This window comes from Panthera leo, chromosome D1 (assembly GCF_018350215.1).
Source record: "Panthera leo isolate Ple1 chromosome D1, P.leo_Ple1_pat1.1, whole genome shotgun sequence".
Lineage (NCBI taxonomy): Eukaryota > Metazoa > Chordata > Mammalia > Carnivora > Felidae > Panthera > Panthera leo.
In genome coordinates this window covers 44,648,957-44,676,606 of record NC_056688.1, presented here as the reverse complement: position 1 = coordinate 44,676,606, position 27,650 = coordinate 44,648,957, and the positions used below count along the sequence as shown (strand labels likewise).

Here is a 27,650-nt window from a genome sequence, read left to right as displayed (position 1 = left end):
CTGCCTGTATAGTTAACAACCTTCTCTAACAACAGGCCCGTAGGCATGAGGAGCCAAAAACATCAGGCAGCAGCTGAAGAAGCTATAGATTTGGTGGAATCTTTACTATGTCCCCTGGTAGAATGATCAAGACCTCTAACTTTGCAGAGCCTGAAGTACAAAGGGGAAGCTCACTTTCTTAAGTTGATTTTTTAAAGAGATAGTAGGAGGCTTTACTTCCACTTCCACCTTTTGATGCTCAAGATCCAGGACCCAGCACTAAATATGCTAATACCACATATTGAACCTTAACCATGTTGGTGTCATTCCCAGTGAACACAGCAACATACTTACAGTCTCAAATCTGGCACAGAGAACAACCACCAGTGAGCTTCTCATTGATGCTGATATCCCTGTTTGGGGGACACTCATTGTTTTAGTGAAGGGAGTGTCTTCTGGGCTCTCCTGAGGAACATAATCAGCTGGTAGTTTCTCTGATATTACAAAATAAATACATTATAATATGCCCACCTCTTTGAGACCTTAGAGCTCTTCTCTAATACTTTGCCAAGGTAGTTCTGGCATCTCCACATCATTTATTTTAGGCCAACATTGTTTCCAAGCTTCAAAGAGCTATTCTAGTAGCACATTGGGATCAGCTCCAGGTTTCCTTGCCAGAATGTTAAAAATTAACTCATTAAAGAGTGCTCTCATAGAAATAGATTATCCATCATCTGGTGCTACATTCTGTCCTCCCTGATGCAGCATCTTAAGACCAATTCAAGAACGTTCTCCAGCTTCCTACCCATACTTATTAGTCAGGCTTTGTAGTTCATTTGATTAATAATCCTTTTCACCCTGCAACATAGAGCATAGTTTTCTTCTCTGAGACTGTTCACACTGAGACTTGATTCTAGTTATTTGTCTGGAAGCAATGAGGGAAGATGGGAGCAGAACTTGAGAAGGAAAAGCATCACCTTCTAAAACATCCTACTCAGGTGGAGCTTTTATGTGACAAGTGGCTATTCTCCCCCAGGAAAGGGTAAAGGTCTTTTTTCTGGGCCACAGTTTCAGAACAATCTTTGGGTTCAAGATTCTTAAGAGCATCCATCCAAATTATCTCCTTCTATATTTCAGTGTATGATTTCTTTCCTATAAAAATTCTGATTTTAGTGGAGGAAATTTGCTAGCTCTGTGGGGTCAGCCTCTTTTAAAAGTCTGCTTCTCAGGGAGCCTGGGTGGCTCAGCTGGTTACGCGTCTGACTTGATTTCGGCTCTGGTCATGATCTCACAGTTTGTGAGTTTGAGCCCCATATCAGGCTCTGTGCTGTCAGCTCAGAGCCTGCTTGGGATTCTCTATCTCTCAACCCCACTCTTTTTGTGGGTGTGCTCTCTCTCTCTCAGAATAAATAAATAAGCATTAAAAATAAATAAAAATAAAAGTCTGCTTCTCCTAAAATCTTAGGCCTGATTTTCAGCATCCATCCTGTCTATCCTGTAGCTAAGGGAAATGAGGATTATTTTGATTGCTGTTTGGAGGTCTTCAAGATTATACACCAAATCCTGAGTTGAGCGTTAGCTGAATCAACTCTATAATGTTTTCTCCTACAGAGTTTCTGGAAGTTAACTCCATAATCTGTCTTTGAAACCCAAGAGCAATAGACTTTCCTTCCATCTAGATTCTATCCCAATCCACGTGATGACAATTTTAGTAATTATGGTGCTACAGCTTGCTAGGGATTAGCTCCACCACATTGTCTACCAGCAAGGGGGTCCTTGCTACCACCTGGGTGATGAATGATTCAGTTCAAGAAGCTGGTGTTGAGAATCTGCTTCTTAGGGCACCTATGTCCCAACTAATGTAGACTGGGTTTGGGTTTCCCCATAAGACCCTGAAACAAGGATTTCAGTGAAAGTTTATTTAGGAAGTGAACCCAGGAGTGACCAGTAAAGGAGGGAGGAAGTGAGGAAAAAAGGAAAGGAAGCCCATACAGGATGAGTCAGATGGCAGGTTTCCCCTGTGAGAGCCAGGGCTTAATCCCACTTGGACTCCTGTGAGGCTGTATAAAGTATGCCTCAGGATGAGTCAGTTGAGTGTCCAGCTTTGGCTCAGGTCATGGTCTCACAGTTCATGGGTTTGAGCCCACATGGGGCTCTATGTTGACAGCTCGGAGCCTAGAGCCTGCATTGGATTCTGTGTCTCCCTCTCTCTCTGCCCCTCCCCTGCTCATGCTCTGTCTCTCAAAAATAAATAAATATTAAAAAAAAATAAAACAACAACAACAAAAAGAATGTGGTTCCCAGGAACCCAGGATACTCATCTCCCACTTCCTGCTATCCTTGGTTGAGAGCTACTCCTGTAGACATTAACTCCTGGAACGTCTCATCTGTCTGCCTCACATGTCAAGTGCTCCAAAGGCCAGAGAATGGCCTCAGGGAATAGGTCACAAACAACAATAAGAAGCTGAGTGGTTGGTACTTACAGAAACAGTGAATGCCAAGATAATATGGGTAGGACACACAAAAATATCTGCTACAAAAGACAAAGCTCCCGTGAGTATAATATGAATACCAACGCCGTTAAATGCTATTAAAAAGCAGTACCTGGGGCGCCTGGGTGGCTCAGTCGCTTAGGCCTCTGACTTCTGCTCAGGTCATGATCTCGCAGTGCGTGAGTTCGAGCCCCGCGTTGGGCTCTGTGCTGACAGCTCAGAGTCTGGGGCCTGCTTTGGATTCTGTGTCCCCGCCTCTCTCTGCCCTTCCCCACTTATGCTCTGTCTTGCTCTGTCTCTCAAAAGTAAATAAATGGAAAAAAAAAAAAAAAGCAGTACCTATCTTCAGCATATCAGCACCATAGCCATTGGGTAAACCAAAATATTATCATGCATATTTTAGTTGTTTCTTTGCATGTTGATTGGTCTGCTATTAGACCATATTCTTGATTACAACATATGAAAATATATTCCTCTCCTTAACCAAGAAAATGTAGATACACTGCTTGACCTAAATGCTGAAATGAACAATAGATAGACTCATCTAAGTATAATAGTGCCCAGAAGTTCCTTTAAGTGTATTTTTCTCATTGCATTTTGAAAAAAATTTTAGAAATGGGTCTTGAGAACCATGGCTACACAGTCAAAAAAAATCACAGTATTAAGACACTTAAAGCATTTTCAGAAATAGGGAAACAGCATCTTGTAATGTTTTATTTTCCACTTGTGAAAATATATATAATATATATTACATGAACAGAAGAGCCCCACGGCTTAAGTCAGAGAAAGTGAACAGAAAGGCACATATGGAGGCAGGTCTTTTCATACAGTTTTCACTTAAACCAACATTCAGGGCATGGCAAGGGACAATAAAAGCAAGAAAAGCACAGGAAGCCTGTGTACTCGACTCTGAAGGGCTAAATCAGAGACAACTCTTAGGGCTGTTGGAAATGGAGGTCATCTCTGGAGAAAAAAAACGTTTCTACTTAATAGGCCTGTCAGCCCAGCAGAGAGTGTATTGAAATCTGGACAAAGGCACCAGGGGCAAAGTGAAAGCCAGTGCTGAACTTGACAGCTAGTCTGCTCTTCTCCCCTTTCTCTTTAAGACTAGAGGCCATGGCCGAATCCAAGAAGAAAATAAGAGGGCAGACGCTGGCCCTCCAGAACTGTGGCCCTCCAGAACTGTGGTCGGCTACAAGACAGAATTTTGGAACAGACTAAATATTTAACAAGCTCGTAAACACTGTGCTGATGCTGGGAAAAACATGAAAAGAACATTTGCTATTTTTCTCTCTTATAGGAAATATACAGGCATAGATCTTTGGCTTGCTGCATGTGTATCCCTATCCTGACATTTACTCAAGTTGATAAGAACTGAGACATGAGATAAATGGGATTATTTCCATCATATGCCAGCAAAGAAGCCTACTAGGATTTGGCACAGCTGGAGCAGCTGACAATCTTGGGTGATGTGAGATGGGGCTTCACGACGTCCGGCTCAATGGACTCCATCAGGTCACACTCGTTTGCAAGTATATGTTTCACCAGGCATCTGGAGGCTTCATCAATGTTTATATTCTCCTACAGAGGGGGTAAAAATAAATAAATAAATAAATAAATAAAAAGTTTTTCTTGGCGCCTGGGTGGCTCAGTCAGTTAAGCGGCCGACTTTGGCTCAGGTCATGATCTCATGGTCCGTGAGTTCGAGCCCTGCGTCGGGCTCTGTGCTGACAGCTCAGAGCCTGGCGCCTGTTTCAGATTCTGTGTCTCCCTCTCTCTGACCCTCCCCTGTTCATGCTCTGTCTCTCTCTGTCTCAAAAATAAATAAACGTTAAAAAAAAATTTTTTTTTAAAGTTTTTCTTTTGTTTTTCTTTTTTTCTTTTTTTAACGTTTATTCATTTTTTGAGAGACAGACAGGGCATGAGTGGGGGAGGGGCATAGAGACAAGGAGACACAGAATCTGAAGCAGGCTCCAGGCTCTGAACCGACAGCACAGAGCCCGATGCGGGGCTTGAACCCACAAACTGTGAGATCATGACCTGGGCCAAAGTCAGATGTTTAATCGACTAAGCCACCCAGGCACCGCCCCCCCCCCAAAAGTTTTTCTTATCAATATTTTAAAATAATGCTGAAGCAGAGACCTATGTATAACAAAAGAGCAATATTTTTGGCAACTCATTTAAGTATCTCTTGGATGCCCTATCAACGCATCTTCTTTCTCCTCCCCTGCCTCACATTCCTTTGAAAAGCTTTACTTTTCATTCCTTCACAAAAGCAGATATATTTATTTTGTTACTTCAGAGAAATAGTGTTTGTTAGTCTCACTTACTTTTAGTAGGTTGAAATGAAGGTAGAGGGCAACTTTCTCATTTTTACATACTCTTACAGTAAAGCATAATATTATATAAGATACATAAGTCTTCAGTCTAACTTAGGTTCATAATTGCCCTCTTCCACATACTACTTTCGTGACATTGATATGAAATAGGAATAATAAGACACCTCTTACAGCGGTCATTAGTGATTTTATAAGTATTTTCTGGCTGTCTGCCTTTCGGTCAAATGGGAGAAGTGGACTGCTCTGACCTCTTTGAAGTTAATCACGGATATGTGACTTTCATTGGACAATGACATGTGAGAAGTGATGTGTCTCCCTTTTGTATAGAAGCAATAAAAGGCAATGCTTAATTTGCCATGTTTATTTCTCCCTGCTTCTGAAATCGTGGAAGCACAAAGATGGAAATTCTCTTGTCCTGGGTCTATAGATGGGAATCAAGAGGAGCCAAGTGGCCCGTGATGATGCATGTAGCACCAAGTGAGAATTATGACCCTATTGTTTGACGTCACTACATTTAAGGTTATTACTGTGATATTACCTAGACAATCCAGATGGATATAACTCTTCAAAGAAAAATATGACATCAGAAATTTGAATCTGTGTTCAAGAATAAAATAAGCTTTAATTTGGGGAAAATGTGGAGCAAACATTTAAATCTCAAATATGCTCTTTATTAGGTTAATCTAGATTAAATAGCTTTTTTTCCCCCTGCTAATAGAAAGCAGAGAAATACAGAATATTTACTACTGGCATCCTAAACAAAAAACCTTGATCTCCGGTAAAGTCAAATTTGTTAAACTTCTCTGACATGTTTCATCATAGTCAATATAAAGAGATAAGGACTTTCTTGTCAACTTGTTTCACTGCAAGACCTTGTCCAATCTGAAGTATAACTTCTGATCTCTGAGCTTTTTATGTATGTCAGTTGTTGATACATTTTGAGATCACTGCATGAAGTCATACTACATGGAAAACGTAAGAAGTGGTGATGGTTTCCAAATGGCACCTGTGGCTAATGACATTGGATGCAAATATTCATTAGCATGTTCCCCATCCTTCAAGTCCACTTCTGAGCTCACCTCCTATGAAAGCTTAAAGTAACTCTTGGAGTTCCAGGACATTTCCTCTGATTATTTTCTTTCATGTCCAGACCCTTAACAAAAAAAAAAAAAAAAAAAATGCTTCCAAGGGTTCCCAAATCTAAAAAAAGGTAAAATTATGTTTTGCTTGTTTGTGATGTTCTTGTTGTTGTTACTGGTTTTTATACCATACCAGAATTCATGTCTCTGAGCCTTCCATTCCTCTATGCATTCCATTCCATCTATGCAATGGTCTTGATGACACTACTTACCTGATGAACAACTGCTTCTCTTTAAAGGTTATAGTGGTCATTGGTGCTTGCCCAGTGTGTTCATGCCGGGCACTTTATACACATAATTTACTTAATCCCATTTAAAGCCCTATGAAGTAAGGGTTTGGTTTGTGTTCTCACTGATTTTGCGGTTATTGTTAGGCTGGGCCTGAGGATGGCCTTGCTACTTTTTGCTCCTATATGTGCCCATTCCCTGAAAGCCATTCCACAGAGAACAGCTTCCTCTGCCCTGTTCCCTGCTGGGTGGTTTACTGCACCTTCACGTCTTTACCCAGGCTTGGCATGCCTTCTGCTCGTCTTCCTCTGCCAGTTATTATGCCCAGGGGTCACAACTGAACTATCTGCTCTCGGGCAGCAATCTGACCTAGAAAGAGCCTGGCTCTTTGGGAGAGACTCAGCTCCATGTTTGCTCTTGAGCCCAGCCACTTATTTATGTGACCAATTAGAAGGTCCAGGTCCTCCACTGTCTCCAGTTCCAGGAAAGTGGAAATGAGTAGCTTCACTCAGCCTTCTGAGCCCTGGCCTCACGGGCCAGTACATCTCTCTGCAGAACCCCTACATTTGGTTGGTTTTAACCAAGCAACTTTGGTTGCTTATCTAGCCATTAATAAACCAACACTTTTGTTCCCATTTGGCGATTGTTTGTGTGTAGGGAAGAAAGCAATAAAATCTCACCTCAAATACCAAATGGATGTCATTATATCTATTTATAGATAAGAAAACTTAAGTTTAGGTAGATTCCTGAGACAGGGAAACTGAAGGACTCCATAAAAATCTGCTTTCTTCTCCCTTTCCTGTTTCTATTTCTGCCAACATCTGCACCCCCCTACTCTGCTTTACACACACCTCACAATGCATATAGCTCATGCCCTCCTTGTAAGGGACAAGGAGTTAATGATTTCTCTAGAAGAGATAACATCTAAGGAAGGACCAGATGAGACATCCTGGCTTTTACCAACTGGCTTTTACTAGGTGTGTTAAACTATATGCATATTCCAGACCACCAGCACTAGACATCTTTTTACCAAGGACCCTTGGTTCCCATGAATGACACCTGGGTCTTTGTCTTTGTCTCACCAGTTCCTGGATTCTTGAGAGAGTACATACACCACTGGACCACCTATCCTTAATCAAAACCCCCAGACCTGAAACAAAGACAAGACTCATGCTCCTTTCTTTTCTGAGTCTCCTGGACCCTCCATCTGTATCTGCTCTCTCTACATCATCAGTAAGTTCTGCTTTCACCTCCTGCTGGCTTGCATTTGATTTCCATCCTAAGCTCAGCCAGAGATCCTCTTGGCTCATCCTGTAGGACCTCTTCTGGGTCACTAGACCTGACCTGCCAAGATCATTAAGAGACTTCCCCAAGATCATGCAGTGGGTGGGTTGGGGGCCACACCTAGGTCTTTCTGACATCAAAGCCTGGTTCTTATCATGCTATATTCCTTTCCAGGATTGTTCTGAAGATCAAGCGCAATAACAAACAGAAGTTCTTACTGCAGTGTTAGGCCTCATAGGTGCTAAATAAATCTTAGCTCCTTTCTCTTTCATACATTAGAAGAAAAACATGTTTATGTAATAGGAAAAACACATCTTAAGCATTAAAAAGGCCCCCCTTCACCTACAATGTAAAGTTAGACTAGTCAGTAGTATTTTTTAAACTTCTACTCATATATTAACATGCCCTTTATTTTTTTTATTTTTTATTTAAAAAAAAAATTTTTTTTAACGTTTATTTATTTTTGAGACAGAGAGACACAGAGCATGAACAGGGGAGGGGCAGAGAGAGAGGGAGACACAGAATCTGAAACAGGCTCCAGGCTCCGAGCTGTCAGCACAGAGCCCGACGCGGGGCTCGAACTCACGGACTGCGAGATCATGACCTGAGATGAAGTCGGACGCCTAACCGACCAAACCACCCAGGCGCCCCTTAACATGCCCTTTAAATAGGGTTTACTTTCATTAATGTGCAAATTGGCAAAATCCAGTAATGAGGTGAGTGAAATGCAAGTGTGGACAAATCTATGAAAACTCATCATCATTATAAGAAACACAAGAAAAACCTAAGCCCAATTAGTGGCAGCCTAGCAGGATCATTTTCACAAAAGATAGGATGATGCTGGTAAAACTGTTGGAAAGTTTAACACCTGGTAAAAGCTAGTTGGGGTCAGGACTAGGACATGGGATCATGGAGGATGGGGCTGGACAAAGGGATCCATCAGAGCCAAGAAGTGCTAGCACCTGCTTTTTTGCACATAGGAACAATGTGGCAGCTCATGATGGCTGAGACACATTCAGTCATTCATTCCGTCAATATTATTCAGATTCCCCCAAGTAGTAGACATACAAAGAAAAAGATGACCAAATAAGTCCCATCCTTAACTGAGCTTAAACCCCAGCAAGGTTTGTATAAATAGCAGAGGTATAATGAGGTTGGAAAGGGCAGATCACTCCAGATCACTGAAGAGCCTTGAATGCTAAGGGGCCACGTAGAGTCACTGAGGGTTTTCTGCAGGTCAAGTGTCAATAAACACAATATGATACAAATCCATTACTAGGCAAAACTGTACACAACCTGAGCACTGTTTTATCAATTAATCTATCAATAAGTATTTAGTAAATGGCTATCAGGCAAACCATGGTGCTGTTGCCATGCCATACCTATTTCAGATCAGAAATTGTCAGAGGAAGCTCAGAAGAGGAGCAAACACTATTATTTACCACATGCCCTCTATGAAAAGGCCTGGTATGCAGTGTTTTGAGCACAGGCATGAAGCCAAACTCAGCTCCTCCACTTTCTGGCTGTGTGACCTTGAAAAAATTACTTTAACCACTCCATACCTCAGTGTCCTTATCTGTAAAAAAGGGAATTAAGGGATCTACTTTACAGGTGGTTATAAGTTAATATATATTAATAGTGAGAACACGTGAAATACTCAACTACTCAGAAATACACATTCAACAAATGTTATCACTATATTTTCATTTTATCATTGGCAGAACACAATAATATGTGTATTTGATTCCTTCATTTTGCAGCTGAGGAAACAGATTGAGAAGGGGTAATTGGCTGACCTCAAGACACACACTAGTAAGTGGTGGGGACAGGTACAAGTCCAAGGAGAAGAGTAAACACTAATACGTACCACAATATTTACCATATGCTTACAATAAAAAGTAAGGGATAAAATGCTGAAAGCACAGGCTTAGCGCCAGACCCTCATCTCAGCTCCGCCAAAATAGTCCCACAAACAAATAAAGGAACACTATGGCCAGGACACATGTTTCCAGCATAAAAAAGGTGGGAGCTGAGGTGCCTGGGTGGCTCAGTCAGTTAAGCGCCTGACTCTTGATTTTGGCTCAGGTCATGATCTCACAGTTTGTGGGATCAAGCCCTATGTCAGGCTCTGAGCTGACAGTTTGGAGCCTACATGGGAGTCTCTCTCTCCCTCTATCTCTGCCTCTCCCCCATGCTTGCTTGCTTTCTCTCTACAAAACAAATAAATACATTTAAAAAATAAAATAAAATAAAATAAACCCCTCTCTTAAAAAAAAAAAAAAAAGGTAGGAACATGTATTCAGGGCCTCCAGCAAGGTTCATTTGTATTGCTGGTCCTACTGTCTGTCTATATACCACTGAGGTCACAGCCAAGGGCCTAGGCTCAGATAAGGAATGGCAAAACAGCAAACTTCCCTCTCTCTTTCTGTCCATGGCTAGCGTGGATAATCAAAATGCACCTGATAGAACTACAGGTTCAGACCCTTTGGGCAATTATATTGCAATATAATTGATTGAGCTACTTGGCACCCAAGTCGTCACAGCTAAGTCCACATTTTCCAGGTGATTGTAAAGAAACACAGCTGCTGGCTTAAGTGCAAAATGCTACCTGGGAATGTTTATTGGCATTCATTCTAGAGAGCAGTAACATCTCTAGGAGGAAATTTATACGCTCTATGACTTTGATGATATGTACACTCAGGCTGAATCTGACTATGATGTATTTACAAATTGCAGTGTGACAAGATGCTCTATTGTGCAGACTGTGTTAGGTTTATGTATGCTCATCTTTGTGTCTCTACTCAAAATCTTTTCATTCATATTAATAAGCATACCTAAGAAAAAGGCTTAAAATTCCCAGCAAAGCATTTTAGTAAAAATAAATGGTAGTGATGGGGCACCTGGGTGGCTCAGTCAGTTAAGAGTCCAACTTCGGCTCAGGTCATGATCTCACGGTTTGTAAGTTCAAGCCCTGCATCTGGCTCTGTGCTGACAGCTCAGAGCCTGGAGCCTGTTTCCGATTCTGTGTGTGTGTGTGTGTGTGTGTATGTGTGTGTGTGTGTGTGTCTCTACCCACCGCCCCACCCCCACTCATGCTCTGTCTCTCTCTCTCTCTCTCAAAAATAAATAAATGTTAAAAAAAAAACCAAAAAAACAAAAACAAAAAAAAAATAAATAAATGGTAGTGACCACCAGGGTGACTACTGAGTGTCTACTCCATGCTGGGCATATAGCAGGTCCTTTACTTATGACATAATGTTCACATCCAATCCTCATAAAAATCTATTAAAAAGCTAATAGCCATATTTTAAAGGTAACAAAACTTTGACCTTTAACAAGGTTAAGTAATTTACCCAGGGGAGTATGTGATTGTGATCAACCTGTCTTTTCGGCTTAAACCGACCTCACTCCAATTCTTATTCTGTTCACATATATTACATTGTAGTGTCTCCCAGGATTAATACAGAGATTAAAATAGTTTTATTTCTAGATCAGTAGTTCCTCAATCCTGGCTGCATATTCAAATCATTTAAAGAGTTCAAAAAAATCTGTTACTGAGACCCTCCTCCCAGACGTTGATATGATTGGTCTGGGATGGGGCCCAGCGTAAGTATTTTTAAAAAGGTTCTCCATTTCTTTAAAATATGCATCCAGATTTGAGACATACTTCTATAATTAAGAATGTCTTTAATGCCATTTTTTTTTAATTTCAAAATGAACTTTCTGGAAGTATCATTTAATATAGGGATTTTAAGCTGTAGTGATTGTGATCTTCCTGTAGAGGATGGAATATAAATCTAACTATATGAGGTCTTGGGTACTTGTCAGTTTTTTAATTAGCTCTTCAGAACATCTGTCTGGTGGCAAATTATTTAATCTCTGACCCCCCAGTGCCAGAGAGCAAAAATATTCTAGCAGAAAACCTTCACTTCTGCCTAGTTAAAAACTGGCAAAGAATTCTTCCTCCTCTAATCTTTCCAAATACATCAACCTCAAACAAAACACCAAGTGTACCAGAGGCCCTGAGGTTAGGGCACTAAATTCCTCAGCCCCGTGAAATTTTAATTAGAGCAGATGGCCCGCAGGGTAACACTACCACTGTAAGAAGTCTTGCGCAGAACAGGGCTTTTCAAATACTTTCTTTCTCTAAGATTCAGTACTTGTTTATTGAGCACATAAGTGCTAAGCAGTTTGCTGGTTTTCATTTGCCTTAGTTCATATCTAATATGGGGCAGGCACAATGGACACCTGTGTTTTTGTCTGCTTTGTACTTCTTTCCTCCCTCATCTGTAATATCACCCCCCATCCTTCCGGTAACGGCTTCCTCTCAATCTTGAGCTTCTTCTACTGGGGCTCCTCTAAACTGAGCCCTCTATCTCCAACACTGTTCTCAGAAGTTGGCATTTCATTTAATTTTCACAAGAAAGCCGAGGTGGGAGGCTCTGACCTCATTTTACCAATGAGAAAAGTGAGGTACAGGGAGGCTAAATGGCATACACCAGGTCTCAGGGACAGGAAGGGGCAGAATCTGGTTTCCAGCTCCAACCCTTGGAGCTTCTGTATTTTCTTTTTCTTCTCCCTGTTGACTTCTCAAGGTCTATGGCCAAAAGGTTGTAAGTGCCCAAGCAAAGGTCTGCTTGCATCCAAACCCCATGATTTTACACTGAAGAGTGTGCTTCAGAAAAACCACGTCCTAATGATGCCCTGTTGTCTGAAAGTTACTTTGTATCTACCTAACAGGCACTGGGAAGGACAGATGGAGCTATATTGTCATTGATTTCAACATAGGACAGAGTCACATTGTCAGCATGTAGATACTGGTGAAGAAGAGGAAAGTCTACAGATAAAATCAGCTCCAAAGACTGTGTCCCTCTGACAAGATCTCTCCACTCTACTGTAGCCCTGCCTCAGCCCCTGTCCTCCATGTTAGATGTCCAAGTTCATGTTATACCCCATTTCTCCCCTGTCTTCTGTAGCCCTCGGGCCTCACACTTTAAAGCTCTCTTCTCTGATGCCCTTGCCATCAATCTAGCAGCCTCAGAAACCCCACCTCAGCCGTGAAACATCTCCAAACTTGCCACTTACCAGGGAAATCAGATACCACTAATTCAAATTGATCTCTTTGACACATGCAGAAATTAACGCAACAGAGAAGGAAAGTGACTTGCCTGGCATCACACAGGCTGCCTCTTAGCTCTTGCTGCTTGCATACTTCTTTGTTTCTGTAAATATCTCTGCTAAGTAGCCTTCTCTCAGCATTATGAAATGTATCGTCAGGGCTGCTTGGCACTTTGTACACACCTGGCACTTACCAGTGACTCATAACCACTTATCGCCTGTGTTCTTAAAAATGGATTTTATCTTATTATGTTTGTGTTCCTGGCTCCCAGCACAGTGTTTGGTGCATAAGAAGCCTCTAAACAAAACTGCCAAAGTTAGTTGAAACCTGTTGAAACTTACTGTTTGCGAGGTACCCTTTATCTACTTTACCTTTACAAACTAAGCTAATCCTCACAAAAACTCAGGCGAGGAAATGGAAGGATAGAGAAGTTAAAATTTTTCCCAGGGTCACGCAGCCAGCAAGTCAAACTTTCAGCACCTAGTTCCCCAGCCCATGCTCAGATCCTTCTCCTCTGACCCCTGAAAGTTCTGCGCTGTTAGATGGCAAAGCCAGACTGAAGCCCAGAGCCCTTGCTCTTAACCTACTGAGCCATACTCCTCTCTATAAATGTCCATGGAAAGAATGAAGACTCAAGTCTCCTACCTTGGTGGCCAGGGCTTTCTTTCTAAATTTCAAAAATTATGAATGAGCAATTGCAGTGTGGTATGTTTGGCCCACAGGCATTTATTTACTTATTTTTTTTTATTTTAAATGTCTTTAAATGGCACATATTCACTCTCCAGTTTGCCACCTACCTCTCTCATACCCTTAACTTCATGGCTCCTAGAGGAATGTGAGTTCACCATCCCCGTCTCTTTTCCCACAGCAGGCTAACTAGGGACACACAGTTCCCAAGATCTTTTTTAGAGTTTACCATTCCTGAGATACACTGCCAACTTCAATATGTAATGTATGACTTACCACTAATGGCTATAAAGAATCAAAACATTCATAGATTTTGTCTCTATTAACATTTGGCTTTCAATACAGTGTTTTTTTAATGTCCCTCACTATGAGTAGTATACTGAAACAGTGTTTGCCTACCCAATAATCAGTATTGAAAAGACAATAAAGAATAAATAGAAGCATAAAAACTACCATTAAGCCAGATTTTATAAACCTTATTAATGAAGACAGCAGCCTTCAGTAAAAATACTTGCTCATACATCAGTTTGAGAAGATAAATGGCCCACCAGACCCAAAATATTAACAGTAACACTTGCTGGGTGGCTCAGTCAGTTAAACATCTGACTCTTGATTTTGGTTCAGGTCATGACCTCACGGTTCATGAGATTGAGCCCTGCATCAGGCTCTACACTGACAGCGTGGAGCCTGCTTGGAATTCTTTCTCTTCCTCTCTTTCTCTGTCCCTCCCTCCCTCATACAAGCATGCTTTCTCTCTCTCTCTCTCTCTCTCTCAAAATAAATAAATATTTTTTTTAATAGTAATACTTGCTAGTATTTACTGAACACTTACTATTGAACATTTACTCAGGTACTATGCTATATATGCTTCATGAGTAACCACATTTCACCCTTAGTACATGCTGAGAGGTGGATATATTACTAATCTATTTTACAGGTTAGAAGACTGAGGAGTGATACACTTACAGAATAAACTGTGTGTCCACAGTATTTGCTGGACTTACTCAATTCAAAGTCATATTTTTTGAGTGTTAACTATGAGTAGAAATTATCTGTTTAATAATTCATCTCTATCATAATTAAATGCTTGCACTCTGGAACCTCTGTGTGCCAAGTCTGAGGATTAAGACTGGAACATTGTTGTCCCAGGAAGCAGCAGGATATAATGGAAAGAGAATGAGCTTTGGAATCAAGCTTTAAAACTTGCTACTGTCCCTGACTCTGGGACCAAGAGCAAATCCAAACCCTGAGCCTTCCTGCTTAAACTGTAAAATGAGGCTAATGATAACCACATGTCATAGGGTTCTTGTTAGAATGTAAGAATTAAATGATACACACGGATGAAGCACCTACACATTACGTATCGGTCCTCAGATAAATACAATCCTCTTGTGAGAAGTTGCCTCTGACTCCCAGAGGCTGGACAAACATCCCTCTATTCTAGCACCTGCCACTGGTCAATACGTAATGGCTTGTTAGTCTGTGTCCTCCACTGCACTGGGAGCTCCTGGGGGGCTTCGTGGCTACATCCCAGTGTCTAGCACAGTGCCTGCTGACAGTAGGCACCTGGAACACGTTGAGTAAATGAATGAACGGATGAAAGAATGCATGAACAAATGAATGAGCTTGTTAACAAGGGCCCTCCAGAGTAACAAGTCCAGGTTTCAACCCGAAAATAATTTTAGATGGGGGTGATCTCTGCAGGGAGTGAAAAGGAAAACTTATTCACAACAGAATTTATTTCACAAGTCAAACTTCCTTTCTTTATCTTGTTTTTCAGTTATGATCTGACACCATTATTTTTGGGTGAAATGGAAGGAAGACTGACTGAAACATTTTATAAAAATCAAGCTGAACTACTAAAGGCTTTGCAGCTGAGCAGACCTGCATTAGATACTTCTTTTGCTCTTTTAAAAATAATTATTTATGCCCTGATATTTCAAAAGCTATTTCAGGTGACTTCCACTATTTAATAACTAGATAATAAACTTAGGCAAAATATTCACGTTTATTGGGCATCACCTAGAATATAAAGATAATAGCACCCTCCTGACAGAATTATGAGAATTAGAAATAATTATATTAGGGGCAAAAGTAGAAATTGGGTAACATCATATATATTTATGACTATATATTATATATGAATATTTTATTATCATCTTTTCTCAAGAATTTTTATGAAACTGAATGAATGGTCAATTCGAGCTTTACAACTACTTCTCAGGCCTGTAGTTTATATTTTCTTAATATACGGCCCTTTTGTCCAGCCCTCAACTAACTCTAGCAGAGAGTTTGAAACCTTTGCTTTTCCTGATAGCATAAATGAAATGCTTTCTACCACCATTGTTAGGATAACATCAGTGTGGGGGAAAACACAAGCAACAAAAAGTATGCATAAAAGATGATGTACTGACAAAATAAACAAATGCATCTTTTAGCACTCCCTTTATGTTTGGAATGCCATGGTACTAGCCAACTACCAGAACCCTGGCTTCAATGGTAGAACCAAAGTCTACACTTCCGTGTCTCTGAGGTCTAACTCCTAAATTCCACACTCGGATAACAAGTCATTCTTGGACTGGGCAACCTCCTTAAGGCAGTGCTTAGCATAGGCTATATAATTTTTTTTTCTTTTTTTTTTAATTTTATTTTTTCTGTGGAATAACACTACCCTTTTCTTCATTCTACAAGCTTGTAGTAGCAAAGAAGAGATGCGTCATTTCATAGTTCCTACCATGTAATATTGATGTATCATGTAACTAAATGAAATAACTTATTATTCAGCAAATAATCATTGATCTCTTTTCATGGACCAGGCACTATTCATCAAACTCTCTACAATCTTCACTTTAATAAACCATGGTGCCAGTCATTATGTGATTATTTTATTAGCCCTGGCGTCTCCTGCCTCTGCTCAGACATAACGATAATGATGAGCTCCATCTCACAATTGTTGTGACATTTTGCCCTAAGCCAGGCCCTATGTAGTCTCGTCTATGGTCACATCCCTCTGTTTTCTTCCCATGGCCACTGTTTTCCATACTCCTTTCAAACTATCCCCTGACTACTCTAACTAAAGTGTAGTGACCATGATACCTCACCCTAATTCCCAGCTCGAAAAACGTTGCTGTCTCACCTTACCTAATCAGAATTAGTCCAAACCACTACATTGAGCCAACCAACAGGGCTCCCCCTTAATTCTCTTGGCTCATCTCTGCTGGCTCCCCTCACTTAGCTGAACTCCAACTGAACTAAACCACAGGCCATTCTCTCAATGTGCCTTGCTTGGATTATCCTTACTCCATCTCTATCTGTAGGCCTACAGAGTGGATATATCTCACTTGGAAGTAATTAGCTACTGACATCTAATTGATTCACAAGGATTTCATTTTACTCTGCTTTGAACTTTTAGGTGAAATTTGGGTACATTTTCCAGTTTCATAATCGTTGGGTATCTTGAATTTTTATTGCTTACAAATTGGTTTATTTAAAAGGAAAGGTACAGTAAAAGGACTCAGAACTATCCTAGCCCTGCCAATTGCTAACTATGTAACCTCAGGGAAATCGCCAAAAGTCACCAAGCATGCAATCATGCATGACTGGTGCCTCAGTTTCTTTACCTATAATTGTGAGAAAAAATGTCAGCTTCACAAGTTTGTTTAAGATGTTATTAAAAAGAAATGAGCTACGTGAAAGAACTCAGCAATAGGGCCAGAATAAATAAGCCCTGAAAAAAAAGAAAACACTTGATTAAATACTAAGTTGTCTATGAGAAAGTTTGCAGGCACAAACATAATATACTTCTTTGTTAGAGCAAGGTATGTCAAAGTGGGTTCTGAAGTTTCATAACAAGGTAGGAAAAAAAAAAGGCATCTTATGGCCAAATAATTTTATGAAAAGCTAAGTTAAAAAAAATTCCAAAATGTTTCTTTATAAAAAAAATAATGTTTATTTGTTTTTTAGAGAGAGACAGAGACAGAGCATGAGTGGCGGAGGGGCAGAGAGAGGGAGACACAGGATCTGAGGCAGACTCCAGGCTCTGAGCTGTCAGCACAAAGCCGGGCTGGAACCTATGAACCCTGAGATCATGACCTGAGTCAAAGTCGGACGGTTAATTGAGCCATTTAGGCGCCCCTCAAGATGATTCTTTACCACTGGATTGCTCGAGTCCTAGAAGCTTATGCAATGTAGCATGTGATTGAACTTCTTGCATTAGATGGAAAAGGGTTTTAGCATCTGGGGTGGGGGGACATGTGAGGAACCAAAGAAACACAGCAGAACTGGGAGCAGAGGATAAGGATCCGCAACAACAACATGAATCGAGGAAAGGCAGATTCGGGTTGGGATGGGAGGGTCAGAGAGAATTAAGCAGCTCCACTTTCCTCTCCCATCTCCAAGTAGAGAACAAGTATACAGTATTCCATTACCTCATCTGATCACAGAACTCTTATCTCACAGAACGCTATCTCATATAACTAGTGTTCCTCTCTGCACAAGTTGGCAATTACTGCTGAGGAGTAGTGCAGCGCCTCTAGAAGTGGCTATGGATGGTGAGGGGATGGATGCAGAGAGACATCTGTTAACTGACTTTGTGTTATACTTGTGGTCTTCCACCCTTACCTAAGCAGCGCTAGATATTTTTGCCTTTCTCCATTTTTCTGATGCTAGCCCCAAAGGAAGTTTATGTATGTTTTTAATAGGAGAGTAGCGAGAGACAATGTTAATAATAAAGCTGGAAACAATGGGCCTGACGTGATGACAAGGTCCTGACATCATCCCCTTTGGGGAGCCTTCCCTGGCCAATGCCCCATGTCCCAACCTGAGCTGGGTCGGGTTGGGTATGTCTCTCAGGTGCTTCCATCACAGTCCCTAAAGTAGCTTTAATGGCTGCAATGTCTTTTAGAAATTTACCTTCGCAGTAGGTAGTAAACTTCTTGAGAGCAGAAGTGGCACTTTTATGCACTTGGACTGTTACCAGCAGCTTATATAGGGCCTGTTGGCACATACATGCCCAACAAGTAATTTATGAATGAACTGAGCTGTGAAAGGGAGAGAAGAATGGACTAATACCAATTAAAATTACAACAAAATATTGTGAGCTCTTTTATGTTGTAGTCTATTATACTGAACTTTCTTTAAACTCAGGATAGCTTTAGACAGTTCATTAATTAAGAGAGCTGGGTCCTAGCCCTGATGTTACTACAACTAGCTTAGTCACTATGAACAGGTCAAGTCTTCTCTCAGGCATTAGTTTTATCAGCTGTGAAAGGAGAGAATTTATATTCTGCCTTTTTTCCAATGCAGTTAAACTGGTGCAAGTCCTAAGAATAACGTTTCTTTAATGGGAAAGATTTCTCAAGTTGAGAATTTAAGAACAGGACGTTTATTTAAGCTATCATTTACTACAGCAAGTGCACTCTATCAACATGATTAGCCATAAGTTCTTGGTTGCAAAAATCAGAAATCCATTGAATTGCCTAGGTCATTTGAAGGGTAGCTCCCAGGGGTTACAGAATTGCTGAATGACCCAGGCCACTCCAAAAACCTTAGGAAATAAAATTAGGCTCTCAAACACCATCAGGTCAGCTTCATTCTTCCCTATCTGTTCAGCAGCTTTCTGCATGTAAAGAGGGAGAGAGCTGCCAGCAGGCTCTGGGCTTACATCCTCATAGCTTTACCACCCAAGAGAAAGGTCCCTTAGCCCCAAACTCAGCTGGAGAAGTGCTGGGGAAGAACTCAGATGAGTCTGGCTTCAGTCACATCTTCACACTGAAGATTAAAGCAACTAAGGGTCCAGGAGAGAATGGTCCCAGGAGAGGCCCCACTCAGGTCATATAGACACTATTAGCCAATTATGATGACTTCAGGGACAGAGTATGCAGGAAATGGTAACTTTCATTTGGAAAACCTGTGGGGGAAACTGAAAGGGAATGTTTGGGAGTAGAAGCACAAAAATGGCCACGAAAGAATCACCACAAAATCAGGAAACCCTCAGTTGTATCTACTATAAAGCTTTATGCACATTTGTAATTATCTACACTGATGTATTCATGTTTTATTTTATTTATTTTATTTTTATATGTTTATTTTTTATTTATTTTGAGAGTGAAAGAGCAAGCAGGGGAGGGGTAGAGAGAGGGAAAGAGAATCCCAAGCAGGCTCTGAGATGTCAGCACAGAGCCCAATGTGGAGCTCGATCTCATGAACCATGAGATCATGACTGAGCCTAAATCGAGTCAGATGCTTAACAAACTGAGCCACCCAGGCAACCCAACACTAGTATATTCATATTTTAGACAGACATAGCAAGGTATGATTTTTTTAAAAAATAGGAAAATATTTTTCCATAAAGTTGTGCACTATTAAGCAGATACATATCTAATGGTGTCTGATAACTTTAACATATGCAGAATAAGTGGACATTGAAGCTCTTATATTGGACATGCAAAAAGAGGTAAGTAGAGTGAGACAGAAATGACCTGAAAAGATGTACCTCATCAGAAAGGTATGAAGTAGTTGCTTAATAACTTTTTAAAGGAATAAATGAGGCTCCTGGAAGTTAAGACTTGACCTTAGTTCAGATTTCTGGTTATTTTTACAGATTTTCACTGAATTAAGTCTTTTCAAAAGGACAGTAACTTTGCCAGATAAAGAACATTTCTGCTTCAATTATAAACTTTAAAAATCTTAACTTTGGGGACTCCTGGGTGGTTCAGTTGGTTAAGTGACCAACCCTTGATTTCAGCTCAGGTCAGGATCTCACAATTCATGAGATCAAGACCACACTGGGCTCTGCACTGACGGCAAGGAGACTGCTTGGGATTCTCTCTCTCCCTCTCTCTATGCTCCTCCCCCACTCACTCTCTCTCCCTCAAAATAAATATATAAGCATATTTTTTTAATTTAAAAAAATTTTTAACTTTGTTCTGGAGAACTATTCAAGGTGTATTATATACTTTCTTGCATTGTAAAATATGATTCAGAGGACCTAGCTTTTCTTGCTGACCCTGGGTGCCTTTTGCTTTTCCTCTCTTCCTTCTTCTGATGATATTGTGTATATGCAGCTTTAGGTCTACAGCTACTAAGCCAACTTTATGCACTGACACCCTAAGTGTAAATATAGCCTAAAAGGGCTATAAAGGAGTTCTTTTTAATAGACACCTAGCCTTGATTAGAAGGAACAGACTAAAATGATAGCAGTGAAATCAATTGGTGGTTTGATTACAGATAATTTCAACACTCAATTTTATAAGTCTGGTTATTTTATAAGTTATTTATAAGGTGCACATACTACGTTAACATTCACATTCAAAGGTGTGGAACAGAGGAATAATTAATTTTGAAGCATGAATAGTGTAGGTCCCAATATCTTCATTTATCAAAGTCCAGACAATAGGAAGGAGACAGCACATCTAGAAATATTTCATACACTGGAAAATAAAATTATAGAGAATAAATGGAAACATATATGTAGGTTTTTTTCACAGATGGAAAACCCATAAGATTGAGTCTGGAGAAAAATAAAGACAATAAACTCAGGAACAGAAATTCTAACTATACAGTCATGAGTAGCCCAGTGAAGAAGAAAGAGGAAGGAGATCTAAAAGAAATGAGTTTGACTACAGGAACATCTCAGTTAAGATTAGTTTTAAAAATAACATGTACACAAGTAGAAGGGAAGTAAACTCAGAAAAGATTCAAGGGTGGTCTGAACTCATCCAAATAGGCTCAGGATGCTCAAACCAAGTCTAAAGACATGCCTGGAGAAAATGATAAAAGCAGAAGACAGTACTGGGATTTATTCAGAGCAAAAGTATTGTCATGAAGGGAAAGCCGAATGCTTAAATAATGTAGCACAAGGTTAACAGATGACACAGAGAAGGCAAACCTAACACAAGAAACTAACTTCCTTTTCTTTTATAATAAATATTTCAGTTTGAGCAATCAAGAGACTGCCTTTCAAACCTTTTCTTTAGTATAATGCCCCCCATCACATCCTGTGAACAAGGTGCATTTGGACAGGCTCCGTGGTAAAATGAGTAGATCGTAGCACAGAGCTCAAGATTCTGCTGGGAACTAACCTCATTTTATCAGAAGTTTGGATGAAGTCATAAAAGGCATGCTGAGCAAATTTTTGTTAGACATACAAGAGGCAGAAGTGACATGATGAAATTTGGATTTTTAGAGTGTTCTTATAGAGGTATAAACACTTCTGTTCATTGTTGGCAAGTATAAATTAGCTCATCATTTTTGAAAATCTATATGGAATTATATAATAAGAACTGTACAAATGTCTATTCCCTTTGATCTAGTAATTCTATTAAGAATAAAGTCCAATAAAAAAGAATAAAGCCCAATTAAGGAATCTTAAATATATAAAATAATTTACATATAAAGATACTTATCATGACATTATAACAGAGAAAAGTAAAAATTGCCTAAATGTATAATAAGAAAAGGAGGGCCAATTATAGAGGATATTATGGTACAGACTTATGACGCAGTATGATTCAGTTACTAAAAATTATATTTACAGAGTATGCCATGGAAAATGCCCATGATAAATGTTAAGGTTGCATATAATATGATGCAATTAGGAAATACAATGTTAACAGTGATTAATCCTGGGTAGGAGTTTATGTGTGAGTTTGTTTTTCATTATTTTTTTAAGTTTATTTATTTTGAGAGAGAGAGAGACAAAGAGAGAGAGAGCACGCAGTGCAGAGACAGAGGGAGAGAAAGAGAATCCCAAGCGGGCTTTGCACCATCAGCGCAGAGCCCGACGCAGGGCTTGAACACATGAACTGTGAGATTATGATCTGCACTGAAATCAAGAGTTGGATGCTTAACTGACTGAGCCACCCAGGCACCCCTTGTTTTTCATTATTAAGTCCTATTTTTCCTAAACTAGATAACATTTACTTTCTGCACTTTGGCATTTCCATTCATGCCCTGGCTATCTACACAATACATGATATCTCCTCTTCCTTTCCAACAGAATCCCAATATATGTAGGTAGCAAAAACTTGATTTCCCTGGCTTCCTTGTGCTAAGGGTAGCTATGACTAATGAAATATAAGCAGACGTCTATTGGGTAAGCTTCTAGTAAAGCTATTGTTTTCTAAACTTTAAAAAAGAGGAGTTGGTGTGGGCAAACCCAGCTGCTACATGTCTTTTACCCTTAACCTTTCCAGAATACTTATTCTTGTCTAAAAACAAGTATAGTGGGCAGAAGTCTATGCCATCCCCAAGATTTCTACCTCCTGGAATACATGACCATTGACTATAGCCAGGACCTATGCATATGATGGGATACTCACTCCCTTAATTAGGTTACCTTACATAAGACTTCATTGTAGATGACTGGGGACAGATTCTCCTTCTGACCTTGAAGAGGTAAATCGCCAGGTTGTGAAAGGCTACGTGGCTAGAAAGTGACGTCAGCCTCTAGAACCTGAAAGCAACCCCTCGTCAACAGCCATGTGTCGTTGTTTTTAGGGTCTCTTCCAAACTTGTATGCACATAACCCTAACTGAAACTGACACTTTACTTTTATAAGCAAATAGATTAAAAATGAAACTGGAACCATAGATTAAAGCTTCAGAAGAAAATTTAATGGACATTAGTGTAAAATCCTACACTTGGGCTCAAATTATCAGCAGCTCATATCAGTAGCATAAAGATCTTATTTGATAGCATACTATTTGCAAAAATAAGGAGGCTTTTAGATGACCATGAGTGTACACATGTCAACAGCCTGATACAGCTGTTAAGATAAATTAATGCAGTAAAATACTATATAAAATTTAAAATGTGATGTAACCAAGGTAAGTTAAAGCCTCATTATACCATGCTCTGTCCAGTCTGTTGGTATGTAATCAACAGACCTGGCTGCTACGAAAGAAAGAAAGAAAGAAAGAAAGAAAGAAAGAAAGAAAGAAAGAAAGAAAAAAGAAAGAAAGGCGATCGACAAATTACAGAGTATCCAGGGGAAGGAATCAGAATGATTAGGGTTCTTAAAGCCATTTCACGTGAACAACAAGCAGGAGTTCTTAACAAAGAGTTTCACAAAAGAGTGAGAAAAATCAGAGGATTTGTGAAAGCCAAATAAGAAAGTAAATGTTAGAAACTTTCTACATTTGAAAGTACTATTCCAATGTTAATTATCATCATTTTGAACATTCTTGGCAAATAAAAGCTGACTTTCAATCTACATGATGAACTTAGTTTACAAATTTTTTCATAGACCTGAAACTTAAGTTTACATAATTGCTCTCAGAGTTAGATTTAAACATCTCCCACCTCCCCAAAACCTAGTGAAAGCCATCTCCAATCATATCAGGGACACTCTGGCCTAGGTTAGAACTCCCAGTGACTTGAAAGAAAGTGCACTGTTGATAGCATAGAGGGAGACAACCATTTAATCACTTTCCTACTTTGCAAAGTGACTCACCAACTAGCAGACATACAGTGAGTAAACCCAAGTTTTGATGCTTTCAAGAGAGAGCCTATAATGTGTACTCTTCTCTAGTTCATCATTTTCCCACCTCACTACTGAAAATAGCAGAAGAAAAGAAATTTCAGGCTAATTACATGTAATCTTATTAGGGTTATACACTGAGAAGAGATCACGGAGTTCCAATCTCAGCTTTTTTGGAAAATGCCTTTGCCCTCTACTACTTTTCCTCTGTGTAGCCTCATTTTCTCATCCAAATGTGGGAGTGCCCAGGGATCAGTACTTGGTCCTCTGACCTGCTGCCTGGACTTTCCTCCTGAACTCCAGAATCATGCACAGCTATCTACGTGGCATCTGCTCTTAGAGGTCTTCTAGATTTTAACATATACAAAACTAGGTCTTGACATCTCCACATCTCAGGGCTCCTACCTCAGAAAATGGCAACTCCGTTCTTCTAGATGCTACAACCAAACACTGCGGAGCCATCCCAGAATCCTTTTTCTCTTATAACCTCCATTCAAATTGTCAGGAAATCCTATCTGCTGCCTGTTCAAAAAAGCATGTCGTCTTTGACTACTTCCCACAATTTCTCTCTCAGATGCTGCAAATAGAGTCCTCGCTAATCTCCTGCTTCCAGTTTCTCCCACTAAAATCCAGGCTCAACATAACCACCAGAATGATTGTTTACATCAAATCCTATCACATCTCTGATCAAACCCCGTGTCTTCCCATCTCACTCAAGGCAAAACTTAAAGTTATTACAGTGCTCTAACGACTCAGCATGACCCCTGTCATCTTCCTGACCTCATGTCTATTATTCCCACCAGAGTGCCTCTGCACATGCCACACCTTCTTCCTGGATCATTGCCCTCAGCAATCTCTACAGCTCAGTATTGTCCTCTTTCAAATCTTGAACTCAAAAGATAAAAAATAAAAAAATACAACACCACACTTTCTAGTGAAACCCACCTTAGGTAGGTAGCACCTACCCAAGAGTGCTTTCCTTCTTTGAACTCTTTCCTATATCCTGAGCTTACATGCCACACTAGCTGTACACTCCTTCCCCGCTTAAATTTTCTCAGCATTTAGCTCTACTGACAAACTACACATTGCACTTATTCATCTCTTTATTACCTGCCTCCACCATTACAATGCAAGCTTCAAGAAGGCAGGGATTTTATCTGTCGTGTCTGTTGGTATAGCTCTGGTGCTCACAACTGTGCCTGTCACATAGAGGAGAGGTGCTCAATGATTATTTGAAAAATGGCTGAATGAAACTACAAAATAAGTAGTTAGACCATAAGATGATTATGAAGTGCTCTCCAGATCTACTTGTCCTAGGTTTCCACAGAATGGTAGAGGAAGATATAATGACATGATGATTTGGGGGTTCAGCATGAGTTTCTGTTACTGTGGAACAGTTGAGCTCTTTAGACCTTGGTCATTTGAAATTACTGCTCATGTCTGTCCTTTATGAAATCTGAAACATAAGAACTAAACTTATAACCAGATGAACCAGAGGATGATAATTCTCCTTCCAAAGGAACTTTTCCTTGTCAAAGGGAGAGCTGTCATAATGAGCTTCTTGAGGTAGCACTAAAAAATGGGACTTATATACAATGTTTCAGAAACATATTGTATGGGCAATTCTAGGCACCCCAACTCTGACCCTCTTTTTCATTTTGGGAATCCTGGGAAACATAAAAACTGGAGGACTTGCTTTATGGTACACAAAGATTATGCCTACACTAGAAAATTCAAAGGGACCAAGAATTAGAAAAGCTTTCTACAGAGAAATTCCTTCCCTGAAGCAACCTTTGACAGGCAAATGATTCTCAAAAGATGATTCAACCTCATTTAGTTCATGGAAACAGATTTACAACCCTTGATTTTACCATCACTGACTTTTCTACCTTATACCTAGGACAAATTTAATCACTTCGGAATACCCCTGGACACGTCTGGCTAACCTAGTCTTTGAACAGTGTCCTAGCATGTTAGGTCAACTTCTGAGGCTAGCTTCTGAGAAGCTGCTGCTGCTTCTCATTTCTATCTAATGGGATATTGGTTTTTCCTCCAATCCCAGCAGGCCCTCCCAAGAAATCAATACCTCACTAGTCAGTGAAGCAGACAGAGATGAAACAGAAGGCCTTGGGAGAGCAGGGCTGCTGCCCGCAAATCTAAGACCACTTGTGTCAAAGATGGCAAACAAGACACATCAAAGAAGGTAAATGACCACAAAACAGGAACAAACAAAATCAATACCGAAAAATAATGAAGTAACACAGGGAGGGAGAAGACAAACATGTCTTAGTAACAAAACCTCTACAGACACAAGGAAGCAACACTTCCCAGAACGTTCTGACAGTGGTTCTGACAGAAGAGACACAGGTTTTGCCTGTTGGTTGTCTTTTTCAAAGTAGAAAGCTGGTATGGAAAGCACCAGGCATATCCAGAATCAATCAGACCTGAGTTTAAGTCCCAGCTCTGAGACTCACTAGTTGTGTGACTTTGGGTAAGTTACTTAAATCCCGTTGTGCTGTAGTTTCCACATAATAAAATGAGGATAAAATAACCCTAATTTTAAAAGAAACTATAATGAGTTAAATTATATAATGACTAAACTTGAGTCAGAAATGAAGTAGATAATCAGCAAAAAGGTCAAAGAGCACGGGTACCTTCCAGTTAAACATGGCAGACTGAGGGAATAGGTTTATTCCCTATCCTTGCGAAAACACTGAAAACAAATGATTTGAAAGAAATAAAACATTTCAATTAGCATCTCAAGAACTAAAAGAATGAGAAAATATGCAGCAGCATTCAAGAGATTTCAACACATGTTTAGAAATCAGAACACAATGGAGAATAGTAGTGGATTTATAAAAACTATTCAAAGATCCCTTTGAATAGAGGGATCTGGGTTCTAATTCTGACTCTGCCACTTGCTAACCATATGATCATGGGTAAATCATTTGACGTCTCTAAGCCTCAGCTCCTTAATTTGTAAAACATGCATAACACTATGTGGTTCATGAGGGTTTGTGAGAAGTAAATGAAACAAATAAAGCACTTAGGACAAGGCCTGGGAATAAGAGTATGAGTGTGTTTCATAAATATAAACTATGATTCTTAATAATAAGATTCTTTGTGGTTTCGTATTGACAAGTTTCTGATTACTGTAAAGCTACTAACTGCAGTAGTGACATGTTCTCACTTAAGATATCTTAAGAGTAAAGATGAAAAGCTTGTCTTTGCTTTTAAGAACACCCAGAATCTCCTAACAGTGGCTTCTAAAGACCCTCTGCGTGGCACCCCTTAAAAAGGAGTTCCTCTCACGAGTCCCCTTTCAATCTTCCTTTGGGGACTCTCTCATCCTTGGTGACACACAACAAACATCAAGGAAGCTGTCTCACTCTCAGGCACAGATAACAGCCTTTCCTTCAAGTGTTCCTACACCTCGCATAGAAGCCACCAATTTTTACAGAAATTCATACTGCATTATAATTATTTGTTTATATGAGTTTGCCTCTAGGAGACTGGGAAGTTCTTAATGGGAAGAATCTATGCCCTTTATGATCAGTGCCCCAGTGGTTGGCAAAGTGCCTACCTGAACACACACATAGTAGCTATTCAAGGAATACTTCAGGAATGAATGAATGAATGAATGAGTGAGTGAACGAACAAAGTATAACACAATGCATCTCAACCAAGGTGCATACCAACATCACCAAAGACCGTTTTCTAAAAACATACATCTATGCACCTCCAGACACCTCAGAGCAGGGCTGAGCCATGTGGAATCTTAGCAAGCTCTTCAGGAGTTCCTGATGTACAACTTTTCAAGAATCATTGTCAATGGATAGAGTTCTGGACTAGATCTGAAGTCTGGGCCTGGTTTCTCCAAAGCCTCTCTGGAACTCCATTTTA

The 27,650-nt window shown here is 40.0% G+C and overlaps 1 protein-coding gene across 1 annotated transcript in view; it reads right to left on the bottom strand.

Moving 5' to 3' along the window:
* Nucleotides 1-3,165: 3,165 nt before the first annotated feature.
* Nucleotides 3,166-27,650, bottom strand: part of RAB38 (RAB38, member RAS oncogene family) — a 56,972-nt gene continuing 32,487 nt past the window's right edge. The window contains exon 3 of the mRNA XM_042904603.1: nucleotides 3,166-4,052. Coding sequence (XP_042760537.1) covers nucleotides 3,900-4,052 — 153 coding nt within the window. The 3' untranslated portion in view covers nucleotides 3,166-3,899. The remainder of the gene's footprint in view (nucleotides 4,053-27,650) is intronic.